A 23,499-nucleotide genomic window follows, 5' to 3' on the forward strand; every position below is an offset into this window, starting at 1 on the left:
CACACACAAAAATAGAAATATCAGACACCAATGTTCCATGTCTAGGCACGCACATGGACTTTGGTGATGTAGATCGCAGATGCCCAATGAAATATGTTCTACCATGAGTCAGGATTTTCAAGAAAAATTGAAGAGAGTTCGGAGGAGAGGTAGAAAAGATTTATGTAATTTAGTATCTCTCTGAAGGCTTGGGTAGCAACCAGTTTTTTTAAAAATGGTTCATGTCCCTGCATTATAAAGAGGAGTATAAGACAGTCCAACAATAATCAAGCCATGATGGTGAAAGCTTCTTTTTGTCTTAACATACATGTTTTGCAGTGCAAGTGCACATGTTATCACCAAAACATGCAAAAATGCTGATAATCTGTACAGGTATATGCAGATACATCTAAGCCTTCAGTTAGTTTAAACATAATGGGCAGAATTTTCCCCCCCCATCGGGGAGAAAGTTTAGGAGCGGGCGTGTGGAGGCGCGCCTCCGATTGGCGCCCCCACCGTTTTACGTGGGCGGGCCAATTCAGGCCCCTTCCTGTGCGGGCAGGGGGGAAGATTCCCTCAGCCGAGAGTGCACTCTTTCACGCACGCGCGCGAAAGAGCGACTCATCTCCCTGAGGCTAAGTGCTGCCTCAGGGAGATCGGCGCCAAATTTAAAAATGTTAACAATAGAAAGAAAAAAATTCCCCTGACATGTCCCCTCATGTGACACTGTCACATGAGTTGGGACAGGTCCATCACTTTCATTAACACTTTTATTAAAAATTTTAAAACATACATGAAACCTCATCCCGCCCGTGGATGAGGCTTCATGCTTTCTCCAATGGCCGCCAGGGCTCCCAGCCTGCCCGCCAACCTTAAGGTTGAACAGGCAGGTCCATTAAGTACTTTAATTACTTTGTCAATGGCCTCAATTGGCCAGGAGTTCCACCCGACTTCATCCCGCGTCATTTTACGCGTTGGCGAGCGGGCCCCGGCCCCCCGCTCACTGACCGGGAAATCCTGGCCAATAAAATTCTTGCATGCAGCATCCACTTGCCGGTGTCACACATACTTCCTGTTACACTGTGCCGATAACATCACAGTTACTCTCTAATTCACCACGAACAATGTCACAGGAGATCGGATAGTAGCATGAAAACATTCATCTGGATGAAACTTAAGCATTTCCTGGTCAGCCATACTGCAGAAGGCAATGGCAAATCACTGCCGTACTTTGCCAAAAATAATCATGGACCAATTCAATGGAAGTCCATGGTCATCAACACCCTCTTAGGGCGTAGTATCTGTTATGACTGAGGCATTTGGTAAAGCGGAGTTATTTAAAAATCCCAGAGGAAAACTTTAAACAACTGTCATAACCTACAATTTTAAGCGTTATGTTTGAGATGCGACCTTAAATTCAGGAATCAGACCATCAGTTCTCGAAGCTTTACATTAAACTAATTGAAACATTTTATTAATTTACACAGGATAAAATATATACACGTGGCTACAAATTACTACCATCGTAACTTATAACAAATTCCCAAACTAATCTCCATTAAGGCAACAGCAACCCATTGACCTAACCAAACACCAGGCAAAGCGTTTTCAACGTCCGAATTCAAAATGAGGTTCTTTTCACTGAGGAGCCAGTTGGAGGCTTGCAGCTGCCTTTTGATCTTACATTGTCTCTGCTCTGTACACCCGAAAACTACTGAAGTTATACCTACCACCACTGATTGTCTCACCAGTCCCCTTGAACTTTACCTTTTAACAATGAAATCCCATTCATTGTACCAATTTTATTAGTAGTATAAACATATTGCTTGGTATCTGTTAGGCAGGTGTCAAGCTTTCACCCCACTTCTTGAATGCTCTATTCAAAAAATGCAAATGCACGCTATCTCTCTTACATATCCAAACTAATACCCAGCAAAGCACCCAGACTAGCTGGCTTTAATTCAATTAAGACCACACCTGCAGACCAAGCCTCTATTTTAAAAGAAAAATATTTTCCAAAATATTATACACATTAATTGCTTCATGACAGTATTAGTCATGAAATGTTTGCTTTCTTGACAACTTAATATATTTTTATTTACAAGGAGTGAAAGGTTATCAGTGACAGGTTATCAGGGGTAGGCAGGAACTAAATCATTGAGAAACCAAAGAATTTCACAACAAGGGTGAGGGAGTTCAATTGCTACCAACAATAAATTGATCCACTAGTTTAACTGGTTGAATTTGCGCTTGTAGAAAATTTTTGTGCCCACTGTTTTAAATAAGGTGTTATTAACACATTAAATAATGTCTTTCGTGAAATAATGAACAAATTTCTCAATGACATTAGGTTCGTTATTGATTACAGCATAATTTCAAACACAGGCACTTGGGGTGCTTAATAAGGACATTATTTCAATTGCACATATTTGCTCCTTCATAACATCAGGAACTCATCACAGCCAGTGCCACCACCCCCCACCACCACCCCACTTCATTGTCATGAGGAACGCCAACAGACTCTGCTGCAACCTCAGTGCCCTGACCCCAACAAAACAATCCCTGGAACAGACAGAGAGTTTTAACTCTTTCGGATGGCCAGAAGGAGAACAGGGGAGTTTAACCCTGAAAAATCTGAAACCAGACCGTGAACCACCACCACCACCACCACCACCAATGCACGCACTTCCAATTTAAGCGGGACGGGTTGGAGGGTGATGGTGAGAGGTTTTGGGTGAGGGGGGGGGAGGTGGAGTAGCCTGTTGCTGAGAGGCTGGTCAGTAACTTAAATATGCTAATGATGCTTTGTGGCTCAGATTATAATACGCTTTTACATTCAATGGTTGAGAGCTGGATTGCCCAGGGCTCTGGAAACATAACAGCCAGAAGGAGGCAAGTACAGCCAGATCCAGGGGGGGCAAGTGTGCTTTCCCCATCCCTCCAAGCTTATCTCATCCATGAGACCCATCTCCTCTCCCAACAAACTGATCACCTAATGTCCGTTCCATGGCTGTTGGCTCCTAACCACCAATTTAAAATTTTCCTCCTCATATTTAAATCTATTCATGGTCTTAGTCCACTCTATAGTATTTCACCCCTACAACTCCACCCCTCCCCCCAATCCTCTACCAATGACCTAGTGCATCCCCCACCCTCTCACTCACCACTGCTTTTGTACCTGCAGCCCCCATATTCTGGACCTTCTTTCCAAAAACCCTCTGCACCTTCACCTCCCTTTCCTCGTTTCAGATCTTCCTTCATGCAGCTCTCTCTGAGCAAGCTTTTGGTCACCCCGCCCTAATATTTCCTTCTTTGACTCTGTGTTTCCATTTTTATGATTATGTCCTGATGAGGTGCTTTTGGGAACACCCTTTGGGATGTTCTTCTACATTAAAGTTCACGTCCAAAAGTTTCTACGTGTATCCTTTATGGTGTAAAACATGCCAATAAATGAGGGGGCATTAACATTTTAGGTTAGCAACATGCACAAGAAGTCTTAGCTGAGACCGTGTCCCCATTCCATGATAAAATCATATTTGAAGTCATAGTTTTCCACTGAGGGAACTCAAAACCCTAAGTTACAGACTTAATATGCATTTTCTTTTTTTATGCAAAAGCTGTGCTAAGATAAAAAGGATCCATGAGGGTATGAAAACCAGCCAGACCCAACGGCACAAAGATTAGTTACTTTATTCAGGTTCAAATAGCTTGTTTCTTTAGGGACGCTGAAATGTTAGGTAACAAGATGCTTAGTTCGGACAGAAAACAGTGCACTTTTTACTCTGTGCTAAAACTGGTTTCACTTGACATCACAAATAAAACCTCATTCCAAAATTTACCTATTTCTTCACTGGTTTTTCTTCCCTCACTCCTGAGGTACTGACTCCTTGCAGGGATATGGAATCAGTGCCCTCCAGTGCCTCATCCAACTGGGCCATTCTCCATGTGTACAGAGTGTATCGGCAGGCAATTTGATCCAAGGAGAGGCCGGGAGGGAGGGGAGAAAAGAAATTGCAGCTGTTCCCTAGCCTGGTCACTCATACAGAACAGCAACCTCATTAACCGTGAGGCACTGAACCTAAGTCGTAGCCTCCCTGCCATCATCCCAGCTAACTAAGCACCGCTAAGAAATGAAACCCGGAACCGTCCTGGTCTTTACTGATCAGCATCAGTAGGGAAAATGGAAAGTTTTTCAGAAGAGATAAACCAATGAGCCGAATGTAGTGCAAAACTGATCGGAAGTGAAATAGAAACTTGACATAAATTAGGATGGCCTTAGATAATAAATAGATACATTCATACCTGCAGTTCTTCTGTCTTTACACAAGGTCCAGGAGGGCTTTCGGTTCTCTGGTTAGAATGCATTTCTGGACCTGTAGCTTCAATAAGAACAAATTTTTTTTTTTAAATATAGGGAAAAGATAAAATGTTGAAGGTTTTAAGAAAGGAAAAAACAAACAAAGTGTGGACAGATATAGGCTCGGATAGCCTGTTATATAGGTGGAGCAGAATGCCAATGCACACTGTGGTGAAATCCCTAAACCGAAGGGGGATCTTATCATAGCTATGATGTTGGGAGGAGGATCTAGGTAGGGGGACAGGAGAGGGAACCAAAAAAAAATTAAAGAGCAAATCATGTAGGCTGTGCTTCCATGTCCCACTGCAGGGGGTTAATGGAATGTGCTAATGAGATCAGACTGCCTAATCACTCTTTCCGCCTTCATAAATCGTGTAAAGCAAGAAAAGTGTTTCTACAGCTCCTGCCTTGACCTCAGGATGTCCCAAAGCACTTTACAGCCAATGAAGTACATTGTGTGCCAATGGACATAATTCAGCAACTTAAGGACAAAAAAATTGCACTTAAGTCATTATATTTTAACTCACTCTGTTGATACAGTCTTTAAACAGACTTATGACTTCTAGAAAATGACACCTTATCCTAGTGTTCTACCGTTTCAAGTGCTCTCAAGACACAATTCAACATTGAGAAGACTTATGGCACAAATTTCCAGGAGGGTGAATTTTCGAGATGGTTTTAATGCTTGCCCACCACGACCTTGGTAAAAGCTACAAAAGCCCCGGAAAAACGGCTTAAACACCATTTATGCCAGTTTTCCAGGGTTTCCGCCTCTCTACTGCTGAAATTATGGAGATAATGCAAGAAAACCCTTGCAGAAATTCACCCCATAACCCATACCTACTCTTTGCCTATCATCTACTGAACAACTTTGCAAAGGTTTTGATGTTACTGAAATCGCGGGGGCAATAGGTCAGAATGGGGTGAGAAGGAGGGAAAGCTTGAAAATACACCAAGAAAATGAATCCAATGTATTGCTGCCTCTAGCCATACTTTGTTAATCTCTTAAATCTACAGTGATACAAGTACGATCCCACACCTGAATTTTTAGGTTTGACTTGACTGTGGACTGGACTTGTGTTATTTACAGGCACAGGCTTGATAGTCTTCCTTTTTGCAATCTTCCCCCTTTGTTGAAGCACAGTAACTTCTTCCTCACTGATTCTTTTATCTTCAGCTGCTTTTTCAGCGCGTTTCTGTTGAAGCTCCTACAACAAACACAGGGTAGCATGCATTAAAATTTATGGTTATTTGAAAAGGGTGAATGTATCATCACTTATTATGGTTCTTAATTAACTTACAGTAAAACACTACACTCAGTCATGGAAGTAGAGCAGCTCCGCCAGTACAATATTCAGCTAATATGACCACTTATTGAAATTTGGATGAGGATCATTTTTAATTTCCTGAGGCAGAGTTTTGTGGTGAGCATGGCCTTATCCTACAATGTTAGATGGATATTTTGCAGACAGTGCCTCAGTGCGCTACTCATAAGACTACTGGCAAGGCATCAAACACTGTTCATGGGTAACGTTCAACCAGGCTAACCACATAGACGAGTATTTGGTAAGTTCTCTGTCAATTCATGAGCCCACTTAGAATGAAGAGAAAGTGTATTAATAGGGTTCCTTTCATGTCCTTGGGATGTCCTGAAGCTGATGAAGTACATTTTGAAATAAAGCCACTTGTTCTTATGCAAGTATAATTGGACTCTGCAAGGTCTCACAAATAAAAAACGAATTAAATAACCAGTTAATCTTTGTTTTGGTGTTGGTTGAAGGTTAAATGTTAGCCAGGACGCCAGAAGAACTTTCCAGTTGTGCTTTGAATAATGGCTTAGGGTCATTTATGTTCACCTGAAAGCCAGCAATTCTGATAATGCACCACCTTCGTGGGGGAATCTAGAACTAGAGGCCACAGTTTCAGAATAATGGGTCCCCCATTTAAGATGCAGATGAGGAGCAATTCCTTCTCTCAGAGGGTCGTTAGACTTTGGAACTCTCTACCCCAGAGAGCAGTGGAGGCTGGGTCACTGAATATATTCAAGGCTGAGTTAGACAGATTTTTGACCTCCAAGGGAGTTGAAAGTTATGGGGGCAGGCAAAAAAGTGGAGTTAAGACCACAAGCAGATAAGCCATGATCTTATTGAATGGCAGAGCAGGCCTGAGGGGATTAATGACCTACTCCTGCTCTTATTTATTATGTTTTTATGTTCACCCTCAATACTGTATAGAGAGTCAGCGTAGATTAAGCTCTCAAGTCCTATTGTGGCACCTGAACCCTTAACCTTCTAATTCAAAGACAGGAGCATCAATACTGAGTCACACTGACATATTTAGCCCTATTATTGTTCATAACATGAACTACACTGTGGAAAAAAAAAAGATGAGGTACCAATTTTGCAGGCAAACGTGTCCTCATTACAGTCTTCTCGCTATGCAGGAGTTGTCATGGAACGCGAGTTTGGTCAATAAGCCACCATGCTGAAGGAAAGTGCACATTATCCAACCAGCTGAACAGCTATGATGATTCTAAAACTCCTGGCTGCATTAGCTGCTTTCCTGCTCACCACCACTACCATGAGAAGGAACTAGCCCAGGAGCCATAGTATAATGCACTGCACTGAGGGGGAAAACCATTGGATCATAGGAAGTTTATCCCTCCACTTTCTATACTCGTCTCAGCTTTCTGTAGTATTGAAAATCAGCTGGTGCTGCTCAACATATGCAATACAAATCATTAGGTCTTGGGGCCATTAAGGAATTCAAAACACACTCAATTAGTTTCCCAACTAAAAGGCACAAAGCGGAATTGAGAAAATTAAAATAAAAGAATTGTGGGAAGAAATAATCGTAGTTCCACTAAAGTTACCAAAAGGCAATGAGATGCATGTACCTTTAGATCGATATAGTGCATTTTACCTTTTAATAGTTCTGTAGTGCAGGAGTAGGCCCACAGAAAAGGAGATTCATACTGACATTATCAGACTGCTGCACATAACCACAATCACCCTATTGAAAGAATACTTAAGTCAAATGAAATAAGGATGTTCACTTATAAGGTTAGTGTGAAACAAAAAAAAAAATCATACTAAACCCGTATGCAGAAATTCACTTTACAGCACAGTACCTCTATGGCTGCCTTCCTAGCTTGTCGAGCTTTCTCTTCTCGAATCTTCCTCCTCTCCTCGCACTTTTTCCTCTGGTGCTCTTGGACACTGTCAGCTCGCATTTCTTGCTCTTTCTCCTGACACAGAAATGCACCGTCGGAAAATTAGCACTTCCCCAGCATTTAAATGGCAAGTTGAACTGGATCTCGCCCAAGCGATGAGTGAATCTAATTCTGCCCTACTGTGCAACAGTACTTTTAGTATATATTTATCCACAGGAACAGTGATGGTTTACAGCTTAAATAATACTTCACTGTTTTTAATTCACTTTGTAAAGGTTAATGATTTTGGCTAAATTTAGGATAGAATTTGCTTTTACGAGTTCAGCATATTAAATATTTTAGGATAACTCAGTGCAGCACAGAATTAAACCTTTGGGTTGCATATACATTGTGACCACACTTCTTTCCATTCCGTCCTCTTTAAGCCCCCTGCCCCACCCAATACATCGTTCACTCAGCTAAAGCAGGCAATCGGAAGTCAGCCAAAATACTTCTGTAACGGGCTGCTTCACGCTGCATGAAAGTTGAGCCATCTCGCTGACATTAATCCTTTGCCTCTGGAGCTTCAGCCTCACCTTTGCTGAATGAAAATGAGGAACTTTTATGGGGAATTATGGGAAACTACCACTAGGTAAATGTAGACCACAACAAACCTGTCCAGAACAGCTGAACCAGAGGGTACAGCCAGTGTTTGCCGGGGCGGGGGGGGGGGGGGAATGGTAAATTTAAAGCTAATCTGCAGCAACATGACTTCAGTAAGCAGATGTCAATCTATGGCACAGGCTCCCTACGGAGATGGAAGCAGATCTTATTGATTAATCCAAACTGATAGGGGTTTTTTTCCCCCCCAGAAAATTGTATTTTGAGGTAGAGTGTAGGAGGAATTTGAGTTATGACGTAGCTAAGTGTAGCAGGCTTGGGAGGAACACATTACTTTGGTCCCATGATGGCCAAAAATTTCCACGACTGGAGATTCTCTTCACTTCCATGCCTGGACCTGCCGTAGACTGATAAAAGTCTAAAAATTCTAGACTGATAAAGATTGATGACCACAATGAGTCAATATTCCATTATGATAGCATCATGTGACCACCAGGGTGGTAGAGGGAAAACTAGATTAATCGGGGGGGTTTTTTTTTCCAATCACACGTCCCTAGCAATAAGTCTGGGCAAGTTAAATGTGAATATCCAGAGTACAGTATTGTATCCAATCATATTTCCTTTAAATGGTAATCCTGTCACCTGTTTTTTAGTAGTAAGTAGTCGCTTGAGTGCAGCTTGGCTTGCTCTGCGTCTCTGGGAATGACATCTGTACCAGCGCTGAATGGTGATTGCCGCATGGTTCACATGTTGTATGAATCTATCATTTAGATGGGGCGGTGGTGGGGTGGGGAGAGAGAGAGAGAGAGAGAGAGGAGGCAAAGAGAAACAGAACAAAAACATGCATTTAAAACAATACTAAAATCGATAATTTCCCATTATACTTTTTTTTAAACTAAGGCAGAATTTGACAGCACCCCCTCATCCCGCCAGTGGGGTTTTCCGGCTGCGCTCAAACCAGCGGGCTTTTGAACGGCTCGCCGCATTTTACAGCCCCAGCCCTGCCACCGCTGCGATGGGGGCCGTAAAACTCAGCCCTAGGCACGAACCAACGGAGCAGCTGCACCCACTTAATTCACGATTCTTCAGCTGAAAGACGAGAACTTTGTCTTAAGATATAGTGTGGAATAGTTTGCCTCTGTACACTGCGAATGCACTACAAATCAGAGCACAGTATGCAGGGTAGCATTAAGTAATGAATCTTTATTTTCCAGGGCTTGCTAGAATAAGGTAGGCAATTAAAATTATACATTATATGGGTAAACAAATACATCTCAAAAACTCAGCTGTTGTGATGAAATACTTCTGGATAACGAGGCAATTTTACACACAATGATTTTGCCCGAATTCTCACTTCTTCTCCAATGAACGTTCACGAGTTTCAGGAAATCTTCATTTCCTGTAACTTGCTCCTGCACAGTCATTATGGGGTGGGACATAAAACCATGTGCTGTTCGCTGAGAGTTGTAAATGACAGCACATTCAGTGACAGAAGCCAACGCTCGGAGATCAAAAACAAATACAAGCAGCGAGTGCCACCGAAAAGGCCTTTCTGCACAGATCCAATAGCGTGTCATGAAGAGATTTGGGAAGTAATTTTAACATTGGCCGATGTTCATCGGATTTTAACCGGCGATATTGAATGGACCATCTATTCCACATTCTGCCCACAAAGGTCAGTGGAAAGGAAGATTGGGAGTTGTGTATAATGGGCTTCCAGCCCGATATTAGCTGTTAAATGCCAAAGTTAAAATTTTACTCCCCGGGCTTCCTATTGGGGTTTTATTGCCAAATAGTCACAGAAAAATACCACCTGACCAATATCTATTTAGATTATTAAGAGGAAAAAAATCCTCTTCATCAAATCATAACTTAAACAACTTCTACGTGTTATTTCGCCTCCCAGTCCCGTTAACTTCACTGAAAGGATTGGAGTATTTGTGATCAACGTGTGAATGCCAATTATTATTGGATGAAGATAAGTTTGAGCCCATACCTCACCTTTACAAAGTGAGTTGAGACTCACCAAACTAATTTCTAAGAGGATCCTTATGGCTGAAAGAGACAGCACATCATTGAAAAAGAGGCAGAAGAGATTTCATCACATCATTCTCCACAACTTCAAACATAACTGCAGTGAAATTACAGCATCATAACCAACTTTGCCAACCAGACACCCAAGGTTAGGATTTGTCTCAGGTTTCTACAGCAGTAAACTCAAGCACAAAGATTAAGCAGAAATCAAACCTAGACAAACAGCAAGGTAGCAGTAAAAACACTACTATACAGTGAGCTGCCAAAAATACAGATCAGCTAGTGTATGGACTACAAAATCTGGTTTGCAACACAGTCCTACATAAAAATCTATGCATACCCGAAATCGGGATGAGCGATATCTGGATTATCATTCTGGAGCAGTTGAGTAAAATCCGTTTTACCATTATGATTTAAGTATCGGATTCTAAGGGTGGTAGAAAAACATATTTAGAGACAATTTTTGACTCAGTTTTTTTTTTCGATATTTAGGTAGGATATATGGTGCTGTTAACATGGGCATTTTGAGGTCATCACAGAATTAGTAAGTAATTTCCAATTTTTTATGAAAACCTCAAAATAGATGCTTCAAAACAAAAACAAAAACAGAAATACCTGGAAAAACTCAGCAGGTCTGGCAGCATCGGTGGAGAAGAGCACAGTTGACGTTTCGAGTCCTCATGACCCTTCAACAGAACTGTTGAAGGGTCATGAGGACTCGAAACGTCAACTGTGATCTTCTCCACCGATGCTGCCAGACCTGCCGAGTTTTTCCAGGTATTTCTGTCTTTGTTTTTGTTTTGGATTTCCAGCATCCGCAGTTCTTTGCTTTTATCTAGATGCTTCAAACCTAATTTCAAAGCAAATCTAATGGTTTAGACGCAAAGTTTTACAAACAATATGTAAAAACATGTAATGGCGCAATAGAATGAAGGGATAACTATTGTAGCTTATGCTTGGCAGCTAGTATAACTAGAAAAGTTCAGCCACAGTGAAAGTCAATATCTAAAACAATCCAAAGAAATACCAGATGATCCTAGGTCTCCACAGTGGGTCAGCTCTGAACTAAACAAACCGTTTCCCAAGACGGAAAAGCTTTTTAAAAAAATTAAATTAAATTAACTTCTGGGAAGGTATGGCGGGGGGGGGAGTGCTTTACTGTAAGACTACTTCTATGATGATGGGGTCTTCCGTGGAATCGATGGACGAGTCTCAGTCGAGATGGCCTGATCCGGGGCACGCATATTACACTGAAACCCAGATGAGGCAGAGTGATGAGTTGTAGTCCACGCATGGTACTTGGCAGCCAGCTCTTGCAAATGCCTCAAAAGCCTTCCAACCGGCCCAGTAACCATGCCGCCATCATAGGAACAGGAGGAGGCCATTTGGCCCATCGAGCCTGTTTTGCCATTCAAACAGATCATGGCTAATCATCTACCTGCACGCAATTTTTCCCCACCATCGATTTCTGTCTTGAACATGCTGAATGATCGAGCCTCCATGGCCCTCTGGAGTAGAGAATTCCAAAGATTCATCACCCTCCGAGTGAAGAAATTCCTCCCATCGCAGTCTTAAAATGGCCTGCCCCTTATCCTGAGACTGTGCCCCTGGTTCTAGGCTCACCAGCCAGGGGAAACATCCTATCCACATCTACCCCTGTCACGCCCTGTAAGAATTTAGTAAGTTTCAATGAGATCACCTCTCATTCTTTGAAACTCTAGAGAATCCAGGCCCAATTTCTTCAAACGCTCCTCATAAGACAACGCCACCATCCCAGGGATTAGCCTACTGACCCTCCATTGCACTCCCTCTACGGCAAGTATATCCTTCCTTAGATAAGGAGTCCAAAACTGTACATAATACTCCAGGTGCAGTCTCACCAAGGCTCTAAACAATTGAAGCAAAATATCTTTACTCTTGTACTCAAATCCCCTTGCAATGAAAGCCAACATACCATTTGCCTTCCTAATTGCTTGCTGCATCTGCATGCTAACTTTCAGTGACTCATGGACAAGGACACCCAGCTCCCTTTGGACATCAACACTTCCCAACCTCTCACTATTTAAGAAATACTCTGCCTTTCTGTTTTTTCTACCAAAGCGGATAACTTCACACTTATCTACATTTTATTCCAATCATTGCCTGTCCAGGTGTTGAGTGAATGCTGCAGGATTCCAATGTATCTCTATTGTATTTCTTCTGCATGCCTCTACTGTGATATCCGGACTGCAGCTCACCCTAAGAAGATGGCTTTGGATATTCTATAACCAGACGTACACAGGGCTTGCGCAGACCAACACATGTTTTGATCAGCAGAGCATTATACTTTTCGTGTAACATTGAAGATTTGCCCTCATCTATCCTGTCTCTTCCATAAAGCGGTAATGGATTTTAATTGAATGCATCAAAGTAAAACCTTGTTTCATTGAAGCCTTTTTGAGCCTCCTTTCAGCTGCTCCTGGCCAGCTCTTCCCTCTTAGGCTCTTACGCCTGATGTACCGAGAATGTGAAAACTGCCCCAAGAAGACTAGTTTAAATAATGCGGTGACTCACCCATTGTCATATTATCCGCCATTGAGAGAGCAACACCTCACTCTTTCCCACATCAATGGGTGTGCCAAATTCAGCAATCCCAGGGGCACTGAGGGCAATAGTGCTAAGTGCTCAGGCTCTGCCTCATGTTGACCCACTGCGTAGGCCGATTGGAATCCAGAGACTGGAAGAGCAACAGGTTTCCACCAGGAAATATTGGAAGAATATACAACGTCATGGGGAAAATTGGACCAGTTTTGACTGTGCAGCTGGGCCAGACATAGTAACCATGGTGAGCAGCAAGATTGACTTGATGATAACCAAGAGAGTGCGACTAGGTTAGGAGGAGAAAACTTGGTGCACCTGCAACCTTGATGTATGGACACTTAAAGCCAGTCCTTCAATTCCGGAAATGGAGGCTCTATTGTATTAATTTTTAAGGGAGGAATAGGAGAAACAAATTTAAATGCGAGATTTTGAATTTTACCTTGCAATGATTTTTTAAAGAATTTTTAAAACTTTAGTCCAATTCATGGAATAATTTATTTACATGTTAACTGCACGTCACATTGAAATCAAAACCAAACATTTCAGCTGAAGGACGAGTTATTCCCATTCACACCAAGTAATCTGGTGCATCAGCCTGTACTGATCCTTCCTAACAACATACAAAACTAATAAACTAGAAAATAAAAGGCAACTCTTGTGTTAATCACTATATTTTGTAGCAATGTCAAGATTTTTAATTAAATTTTCCCAGATTAAACAGTTCAAGCTGTGCATTAAAAACAGCCAAAGAAAAATATATTATGGTATTAAGTAAAAAAAAATCTTATTTTGGCTTAATTTTTTTCAGCAGGATACAATTTAAAATCAGCCATCTGTTCCAGACGCTAAGTAACTATTCATTTTAGATGCATGGTCATGGCAGGTGAGGAAAACAAGTAGTTGATTGAAGCACTCAAGATTCAATTCTCTAAGAGCGAAATGCTATTAAACAAATGTTTGGATAATACAACACTGCACCAATTACTGGAATGCTGTATCAGCCGACTGGATACACTGAACCACTTAAACATATTGCAGCCTCTTTTGTTCAACATCATCCCCAACATCAGGTATTATTTCAAACCACTCACATCTTGGTTAAAATGTTCATTCTGAATTTGCTTATTTCCCAGAAAATTGACAAGAAGTTCAAAAACCCTTTACAGTGTCGGAGTGTGCTAGAATTCTCACAGTTAGCTCTCTGTAGAACAAATCTAGTCAGATATATGCACCGTGTCCACAGAAAAGATGACTCAAGGCTAAGTCAATTAGCTGAAACTCTTTCGAGTTATCAACAGTCACAGATTGCAACTCTTTCGAGTACAATCACAGTTCTTGGTTTTCCGGGAGTGGGACATGAACCCACAACCCTCGGATTCAAAGGCGAGGGTGCTATGAACTGAGCCACAGCTGACACCTCCATCAATTAGCTGAAACTCTTTCGAGTTAACAACAGTCACAGATTGCAACTCTTTCGAGTACAATCACAGTTCTTGGTTTCCGGGAGTGGGACATGAACCCACAACCCTCTGATTCAAAGGCGAGGGTGCTATGAACTGAGCCACAGCTGACACCTCCATCAATTAGCTGAAATGGTACTAAATACCAAATGAAATCAATTAGCAATTAATTGAAATGACAGTGCCCCATGCAACACTCTAAACTGCATTTTCTCACTGAGAGAAAAGTTAAGATTTATTACCAAGATATTTTGGATTTGCAGTAGTGATCAGTTTCAGTGCTGCGCAGTTCATGCCACAGGGAAACAGTGGCATAGTGGTATTATTACTGGACCAGTAATCCAGAGACCCAGGGTAAGGCTCTAGGTCTCTGGACCTGGGTTTGTATTCATCCACGACAGATGGTGAAATTTGAATCCAATAAAAATCTGGAAAAAAACAGTCTGATGATGACCACAAAACCATTGCCGATTGTTGTAAAAACCCATCTGGTTCACTAATGCCCTTTAGGGAAGGGAATCTGCTGTCCTTACCTGGTCTGGCCTACATGTGACTCCAGACCGACAGCAATGTGGTTGACTCTTTAAAAAAAAAAAAATGCCCTCTGAATGAGGGTAATTAGGGCATTAAATGCTGGCCTAGCCAGTGATGCTCACGAATAAAAAAAAACTCATCACTAAATTCTGCTCCTCACCCCTAGGCTTGATCGAGCATCCTTCCACCTATGAAAGATATTGGACAGACAAATCCGTTTCACCCGGGGTGTGTCTTTCATTTGCTGTTTGCTGTCTGCACCTTTGCTGTTGGTTCAAGCAGCCGATCCTCGAGAGACAGGTTCTGCCACAAGTGGTGCACGTGAAGCTCCCGGCTGGCATTGTGGATTGTTGTTCTCGGCATTGTTGCCAAGCCGCTGTAGCCACCGGTCATCACGGTGGTGCACGCCAACCCACAGGAGATGGTGTCACCAGCCTCCTCAGTTGTTAGCCATCGACTCCCAGGTCCAATACCTGATGTTTTTTAGGCTTGTGAGCATCCTTGAAGTGGAGCTTTGGGCTCTGACTGTTCACCTGGCTCCAGCTACCTCACGATACTAGAAAGTCCTCGAGCCCGCGGCTGTCTTCCATCCTGCTGACGTGCCCGAGCTAACGAAGCCACCTCTGTTTGACGAGCGCTAACAAACTTGGGAGCTCTGCCTTTGATAGGGCTGCCACGGTCCTGCCAGGATATACCCATAACATGCCGTAGACAGTGAAGATGGAAATTGTTGAGCTTCTTTTCTTGATAGCTGTACGTCGCCCATGTCCCACAGCCATACAAGGTGCTGAGAACACAGGCCTCAAACACCATCAGCTTGGTCCTAAGGGTCAGCTTGGCGTTATTCCATGGGCGTTTCACGAGTCGTCCAAAGGTGGCAGCTGCTTTCCCCGTGTGTGTTTCAAGTCCCGCATCAAGGGACAGATGGTCTGTTACCATGGACCCGAGGTAGCAGAGTTTGCTAACCACTTCCAGTGCGTTGTTATTTAGTGTTACCAGGGGTGGAGATGCAACACCCTGTCCCATAACCATAGATTTCTTGACACTTATAGTCTGGGAAAACAAGTTATAGGCATGGGAGAGAGAGTCCATGAGTCTTTGTAACTGAGTTTCAGTCTGATGACTAGTGCAGCATTATCAGCACAGAGGAGTTCTCTGATCAGGACACGCTGTGTTCTTGTCTTCACTTTCAGTCTTGATAAATTGTAGAGCTTACCGTCTGATCTAGCATGTAGGTTGACTCTTTCTATATCTACTGGGATGACAAAGGTCAGGAGCATGGAAATGAAGATACCAAACAGAGTGGGGGCTAGGACACAGCCCTGTTTCACTCGATTCACTCTGGAGCTGATGGAAGTGAAGCTATCAAAAATTGTACAGTGCTGTGCATGTTGTCATGGAAGGAGTGAATGAGACCAAGGAACTTTGGTGGACAACCAATTTTCCTTCAAACCTTGTAGGGTCCTGCTCTACTGATGGTGTCAAATGCCTTAGTGTGATCTATGAAAGTAAGGAAAGGGGATATAACCTGTTCCCTCCATTGCTCTTGCAGCGTATGGGGAAGATCATGTCCACAGCAGATCCGCTGACACGGAAACTGCACTGTGCATCCAGGTACATTTGGTCTGTAAGTAGATGGAGCCTTTTAAGTATGACCCTAGCAAAGGCCTTCCTGTGACACTAAGGAGTGAAATGCCCCCATAGTCGTTACAGTCTCCTTTGTCGTCTTTGTGGAGTATGATGATTTTTGCATCATCCATCTCCTCTGGAATGGAGCCTACTTGTCAGCAGAGAAGGAGGAGGTCATAAAGATGTGGCAGTAGCTGGGACCTTCTGTGCTTGAGTAGTTTAGCTGGGATTCCATCCCTGCCAGGGGTCTTTGTTTGCTAAGCTGTTTATGGGCTTCTTGGGCTCAAGTGAAGAGGGTTTTCACCTAACTCATCCATGACAGGAAGCTACGGAACAGGACCAAGTGCGGACTGGGAGATGTCCATCTGACAGGAGTACAGCTCACAGTAGTGTTCAGCCCAGCGGGACATCCATTTACTTCTGTTGGTGAGTACTTCACCATATGCTGGCTTCAGGAGGGCAACTTTGGTGATGGCAGGAACAAGCCCCCTCTTGATCCCTTCATACACATTTCGTAGATTTCCATTGTCACAGGCAGTTTGGGTCTCTTGACATAAGTTGATCAATGCTTGTTTGCACAGTATCTCCCTGTCTTTTGCACGGCTGTCTTGGCTACATTCAGGTCGTGCAGTGTTTTAGCCATTGGGTTTACATTGTGCATCATGTAGGCTTTGTTTTTAGCATCAATGACAGACATCATCTCAGCTGAGTAGGTCTCAAACGGGTCCCAATTGTGGGATCTGCCTTTGCCAAATGAAGCTTCTGCTGCTTCACAGATGATTGAACTTAGTCACGTCCATGATTCATCGATACCAGTGCCGCCTGGTAAGCCTTTGGTGGGTAGCAATCGTTCTTGCGACTGTGCGAAGTGCTGATATTTGGCATCATAACTTGTGCAAGGGATGTTGATGTGTGGTGGCCTGTCGCATTTGGAACTGTGGAACTTTCTGTGCTGCACCTTCACTCTGCTGTGGTCAGCGTCGCATTCTGTACTGTGGTATGTGCAGGTGTGCAGAACACTGGGCAGGTTGTGCCTTCTCATGGTGCCAATGTCCAGACCTTGCATCTCACCATGAAACCTTGTGGCAAAGGCTGTCCTGAATGAGGTATTGGTGATGCAGTGTTCATTCAGGTTAAAAGCTCAAGAAGGTGCTGTCTGTTATTGTTCTTGCCCACCGTGTGTCAACCAAAGCATGTTGACCATGAATCACTGTCTGCCCCAATTCGTGTGCTGAAGTCACCCAGGATGAATAGCCTCTCCCCATTTGAAATGGTCCTCAGAACGTCACCTAGGGAGAGGTAGAAATGTCCTTTGTCTGGGATGCTGGCATACAGAGTTGCTGTGTCAGCACATATAATGTTGACTCCGCCTCAGTCAGATGATAGCCGCATGGAGATGAAGCACTTTGAGGTTGCTACTGGCGACTCAATTGACTATGTCAACCGTGTACACGCTGAAAAACCTACACCATACTCACAGTGGTCTTGAGCATTCTTTTCCATAGCAGCAGCAGATGTAATTAGCCTCTTGAATAGAGACAGTATCGGTTAACCTGATTTCCTGTAGAGCAGCAATGCTGACACCAAGCTTGTGTAGCTCACGGCCAATCAGGGCCGTCTTATGTATACTTGTTGCGGAGTGTGGGTCGTTGCTTACGCCAGGGGCACGGTGTCCTCACATTCCAGCTTCCAAGCTGAAAGGTTATCTTTCTTTGTTTGCTGCATAGCCTAGGCCCCCTAGGCCTGTAGGCTTGGCTTAGCTCTGTGATTTTTAAGAATTTGTGGGTGGAACACAGAGGTCTGTAATCTGTTGCAAAAACTTTTAAGTGCCTTAAACCTGACAGTATGAAGAACGTCATTTCCTGTGTCCCCTTGTCTACAATTTTTGGATTCAGTCTCAAGTGAATCAAGCAACTGGTACAATCCTAACAAAGAGAGTTTACTTAAAAGAACAGTGACATATAACAAAAACTTGCAACCATATAATCGCCTTTAACATAGTAAAAGCGTCTAAAGCCACTTCACAAGAGCATTATCAGACAAAATGCGACCCAAGCCACATAAAGAGATGCGCTTGGCCAAAGGGATAGGTTTTAAGGAAGAGAGAAAGGCAGAGAGGGGTGGAGAGGTTTCGAGAGGGAATCCTGGAGCTTAAGAAAGCTGAAAGGATGGCCGCCACTAGTGGAACGATAAAAACCAGGGATATGCAAGAAGCCAGAATTGGATCCTGCAAGTCAGGTGTATTCAGCTTTTTTTCCCATTAGTCACATAGTTTCAATATCTGCTCTCATGAGTCTCTATGTATTTCAAGTAATCAATATTAACAGACTTTGGCGTTCTGAACTAGGATTTATTTACCAATGATCCTGCAGGCTAACAAAATTCAAGCAGGATAAATCACATTTAGAAAGGCAAGCGTAAATGGAATTTGAGGGTGAAATTTCATGGTCTCCACGGGCAAAGATTCAACACCCCAGCTGTAATGTAGCTAGGAATTACAACGTAGATTCTGAGGTGGTTTTATGCATCATAAATCACAACGGCTTCTTAAACACAATGAGCAAATGTTAAAACTGACCTTTCCGCTTCCTCCTCAGTCACCTCCTTCTTCTTCTTCAACATGCTTGTGTTGTTTCTTGTTACAACGTTATTACTGGATAGATTTTTTTGTGACTTCTTAAAGGAATTCTGGTCCAAGCTATTCTCATCATTAGTTGGCACCTTAATCATGTTGCTGTCGAAAAATACAAACACTCAGACATATCTCCTTTAGAATCTGTGTACACAAAACAGATGACCATTTCAAATCTTAATTTGTGAGAAAGCATTAAGAGTAGCTCATGCTGCGGTACTAGCCTATAGGCACCGGTAACCACCCCTGCCAATGCTTCACTCAAATGGCCTTTCTCGTCAAATGAGCACGAACAATGAATTTTGACAGTTCTTTCCCATAAAGGGCATGCGCCAAGTTCCAACTTAATGCACTGATGCCATGATGTTGCTGTTCAATAAACAGGCAAGGGTTTTGTATTCAAATGAACAGGCATTCTGGAGGGAGACGGAGAGGTGTGGTGATAGCTGATCCACTGGCAGAGTCCACAGGGTCAGCACTGAGATGAGTAAGGAAGCCACAAGATAGATGGACAAGATTAGCCCTCAGTGGACACAATGGGCAGTAAGAGAGTGGGATGACACATTGGGGCTGCTGCTCATAAGGAGGCAGTGGTGAGCACTTAAATGGGCCCTTTGGAGGATGCTGAGAAGGGCACAGGGGAAATCTGTAGGCTTATCCAAGAAAGAATCATGCCTGGGATGGCAGTAGAAGAGCAGGAAGTTCAAGGGGTGCTGAAGGGATTTGGGAGGGCAGGGAACCCAGAAGGAAAGGAATGAAACAAGCCAAGATGAAGAAGAGAGGGGGCTAGGAGGGATAGAGAGAAAAGAAGCAAAAAGGTGGGGGGGAGAAAATGAAATGGAAGTGGTGGACTTGAATCCAACATGGCAGCCAAAACATACAAGTGAACTGACAGAGAAAATTCATGTTACATAGGCTCAATTATGTAGTAATTATCAGCTTACATAGTCCTGTGAAGTGGCCTACTCAGTAAAGCAGTTCAAATTGCTTTTGAAGAAAGTTCAAAACTGAAGGCTCACCAACTGTTTAATTAGGGTAGCTATGGATCAATAATAAACACAACCTTGTCAGCACCAATCTATCCCAAGAAAAAAATTAACTGTATTTTTTTTAAAATGGTGCTTTTCTGATATATGTGAGTCGGCATTACATAGTTCATTAACTACCAAGCTATCAGAGGAAGCTAGGTAACATGCTTTTAAGTTAATAGCACAAAGAATTAATGCAGAACGTGCTTAAGGAAACCTACAGCAAGGAAACTGCTCAGAAAGTAATTGGTATAGAACCTGCTGTTTACAAAGAAAAATGTGCTGAGCTCTAAATGTTTATTCACCGGCAGAGGTTCCACAGGGCCAGCCATGTTCCTGGCTCTCATATGGGGCATGGACTGTTCCATAATTGCCAATGTTTTTTTGTCAACAGGTGACTAGGCATATTTTTGGTGAGATAATCTCTCAAAATTTCCCTTCCATCCAATACTTATGACAAGGTATGGTGCCATTTCCTGGATTCAGCAACTGAATTCACGTGGCAGATGTACAAGATGCCCAACATATACTGGTGGGCAAATTCATCAAAGCTGCATGACATTGTTTGTGCAAAACCCGTACACGCAAACTAAATACCGATGTTTGTGATCTTGCACTCACTCTGCAACTCCACCCACTTAAGAATGTTAACCAGCACTGTTACCAGTAACCAGTACTGTTAACCAGTAGAGCTCCCCAGTACCATGCCCAAGTGACCATTTTTCATGTGCACAATGACACGATGAACATGGATGACATCATTAAGCACAATCCTGACATCCTGGTACACTTTCCACCGAGAGTCAGTAGAACTCCTGCCCCAGCCCAAGACTCCAAGTCTAGATTTTCCAGCCACTGACTAATGAGTAAGCAGAGAAAAATATAATCTTGCATTTGAACAAGTAAAGGGGAGGACATGTGGCTAGTTAAAAGCAACAAATAAAAAAAGAGCAGGAGATAGATCGTGGGATATCAAATAGAAGTAACAGAAAGAGTCATAGAGTCATAGAGGTCTACAGCACAGAAAAAGGCTCTTCTGCCCATCGAGTCTGCGCCGGTCAAACAAGTATCTAATTATTCTAATCCCATTTTCCAGCACTAGGCCCATAGCCTTGTATACCATGGCATCGCAAGTGCACATCCAAATACTTCTTAAATGTTATGAGGGTTTCTGCCTCCACTATCCTTTCAGGCAATGAGTTCCAGATTTCCACCACCCTCTGGGTGAAACAATTCTTCCTCACATCCCCTATAAACCTCCTGCCCCTTACCTTAAATCTATGCCCCCTGGTTACTGATCCCTCCACCAAGGGGAAAAGAAACTTAGATTGTTGATTGGTGAGGGAGTCAAGGGTTATGGGGTGGGGGGGGGGGGGGGGGCGGCAGGCAGGAAAGTGGAGTAAAGGCCATATCGGTCAGATCAGCCATCTTATTTCCTTATGTACATACTACACAACAAACAACTTGCATTTATATAACCACTTTAACGTAGTACGATATCCCAAAGCACTTCACAGGAGTAATTATCACACAAAAGTTAACATCAAGCCACAGAAGCAGAAATTGGGAGAGGTGACCAAAACCTTGACAAAAGAGGGACATTTTAAAGACTGTCTTAAAGAAGGATTGGAAGGTAAGAAGATAGAAAGGTTTAGGGAGGGAATTCCTGAGATTAGGGCATATGCAGCTGAAGAAAATCAGGGAAGAGCAAAGGGCACAGAATTGGTGAAGCAGGGAGATCGTGGAGGGCTGCAGGAGGTTACAGAGACAGGGATGGGTGAGGCCATGAAGGATTTCCAAACAAGGACGAGAATGTTAAAAATCAAGGTGTTGCCAGACCGGGGCCCAATGTAACTTAGCGAGCTTATATAAAGAGCCTACCATGTATTTCATCTGTCACCTAGAGGTGACAGATGAAATACATGGTAGGCTCTTTATATATCACCAGTGGCCATGCTGGATAGATAGCATATCGCCTTCATTACAAGCTCCAATAACAAACCAAATTTTAAAATTTTTTATACAAGATAGGTCTTCTGGGTTCTCTGTTTCAGGCTGCAATAAAAATAAACTTTAATTTGGGTATGCAGTCCATATGCAAGTTGATATTATTTTCCCCCTCAAAGTTGGGTCTACATCTACATCAACATGGTATCTGTCTTGAAATTGATATTCAATTCTTTTGGAGATTCCTTGTTGCCACTATTCTAAAGGGGATTGGTACAATACCATTGGCCCACCAAACCCTAAAGCTGTATCCTTCCTGTTGAGAAAACCCACTGCACGAAACTGAGCTCCAAAGAGTAACTATAGAATGAAATGTGAAATTCTCTGCTGTGTACATCAATACAGTGTATGGTTTCAAACATCGTTTGCTAAATAAGTGAATAGAGTGGGATTTTAAGTTGACGTTTGAATCACTTTGGCTACCAACAAGAATCTTAAACTTACTTAAGAGATGTTGCTTTCTGGTTGGAGCTTTTTGGAGTCAAAGGTTTATCGACAGTTGAGTAGTTATTGTGCAGCATTGTTGTGACAGAATTCCCAACTGTTCCCTTGTTGCTCCTGAAAGAAAAGCATGACAAAAAACATTCATCCACGAAGGAAAGATAACCTGCAATGAAGTCACATTATTAGGGTAAGAGCTGACAAACCCCATCCTGGCCATGTCTACACTCTCTCGACTTGGTTAAATCAATTCTGCCCGCTCTCAACAATTCTCACGATGGGAGGTGGGGGAGGGTGTGGCCAGGGTTGCAGCTCAAGAAATTCAATCGGTTGGGGTGGGGGGGGGTACACTATATTACTGTTACATATCAACACAAGGAAGAATGCAGAGTGTAATTAAAATCCAGTTGCCATTGGTCTGTTCCATCTGTACATTCAGGAACAATATACATTGGTCCCACAAACACTATATTTACTGAAAGGATATCCTGAGCTTGGCTGGAGGGAGGGAAGGCAAAAAATGTATTTTCTTCGGAATATGTAGGAAACAATATGTAATGTTAATGCACTCATAGCAACATTAATTTTTTTTTTTAAAAAGAGAAAATAGACATCGGAGTAAGAATTTTAAGTTTTTCTTTAACTAAAAATAGAGCTGTTTAAACACACTCTTGGTCAAGGAAGGGTTTTCCAGAGGCTGCACTGTTCCAGGCACTTAGAAGATGGCATGGACTTCGGGATGGGGCAGAAAAAGAATCAAGAATAAGGGAAAATTATGAACACATCATTATAAAGTTGTCAATGATCTGTCCATCCTACTACAACCATCGTGAACCACAACAATCTAAAGCACCAGAAAAAAACCCACTTCAAGTGCACAATGTTTAATGCTACTATTGCAAACTATAATGTTTGGCAGATACAACCCAATGCCTTACGGCTCTGACTTTCTGGCTCTACATCAGACTCAAATTATTGCAATAGGACTTTAACTTACAGCAAGATAAGGAAGAATTGCTTTAATCAAATATAAATAGATAGCACTT

The 23,499-nt window shown here is 42.7% G+C and overlaps 1 protein-coding gene across 9 annotated transcripts in view; it reads right to left on the reverse strand.

Moving 5' to 3' along the window:
* Nucleotides 1-23,499, reverse strand: part of cep131 (centrosomal protein 131) — a 103,139-nt gene that overhangs the window by 59,573 nt on the left and 20,067 nt on the right. For 5 of the 9 annotated variants that reach the window (XM_078571190.1, XM_078571189.1, XM_078571191.1 and 2 more), the window contains 7 exons: nucleotides 22,457-22,570; nucleotides 18,924-19,079; nucleotides 10,483-10,569; nucleotides 8,751-8,868; nucleotides 7,467-7,583; nucleotides 5,376-5,544; nucleotides 4,282-4,358 (listed from right to left, as the gene is read on the reverse strand). In XM_078571190.1, coding sequence (XP_078427316.1) covers nucleotides 4,282-4,358; nucleotides 5,376-5,544; nucleotides 7,467-7,583; nucleotides 8,751-8,868; nucleotides 10,483-10,569; nucleotides 18,924-19,079; nucleotides 22,457-22,570 — 838 coding nt within the window. The remainder of the gene's footprint in view (nucleotides 1-4,281; nucleotides 4,359-5,375; nucleotides 5,545-7,466; nucleotides 7,584-8,750; nucleotides 8,869-10,482; nucleotides 10,570-18,923; nucleotides 19,080-22,456; nucleotides 22,571-23,499) is intronic. The other 4 variants (XM_078571193.1, XM_078571192.1, XM_078571194.1 and 1 more) reach the window with 2 other exon arrangements.

The sequence above is a fragment of the Cetorhinus maximus genome, chromosome 24 (genome assembly GCF_964194155.1).
Source record: "Cetorhinus maximus chromosome 24, sCetMax3.hap1.1, whole genome shotgun sequence".
Taxonomy (NCBI): domain Eukaryota; kingdom Metazoa; phylum Chordata; class Chondrichthyes; order Lamniformes; family Cetorhinidae; genus Cetorhinus; species Cetorhinus maximus.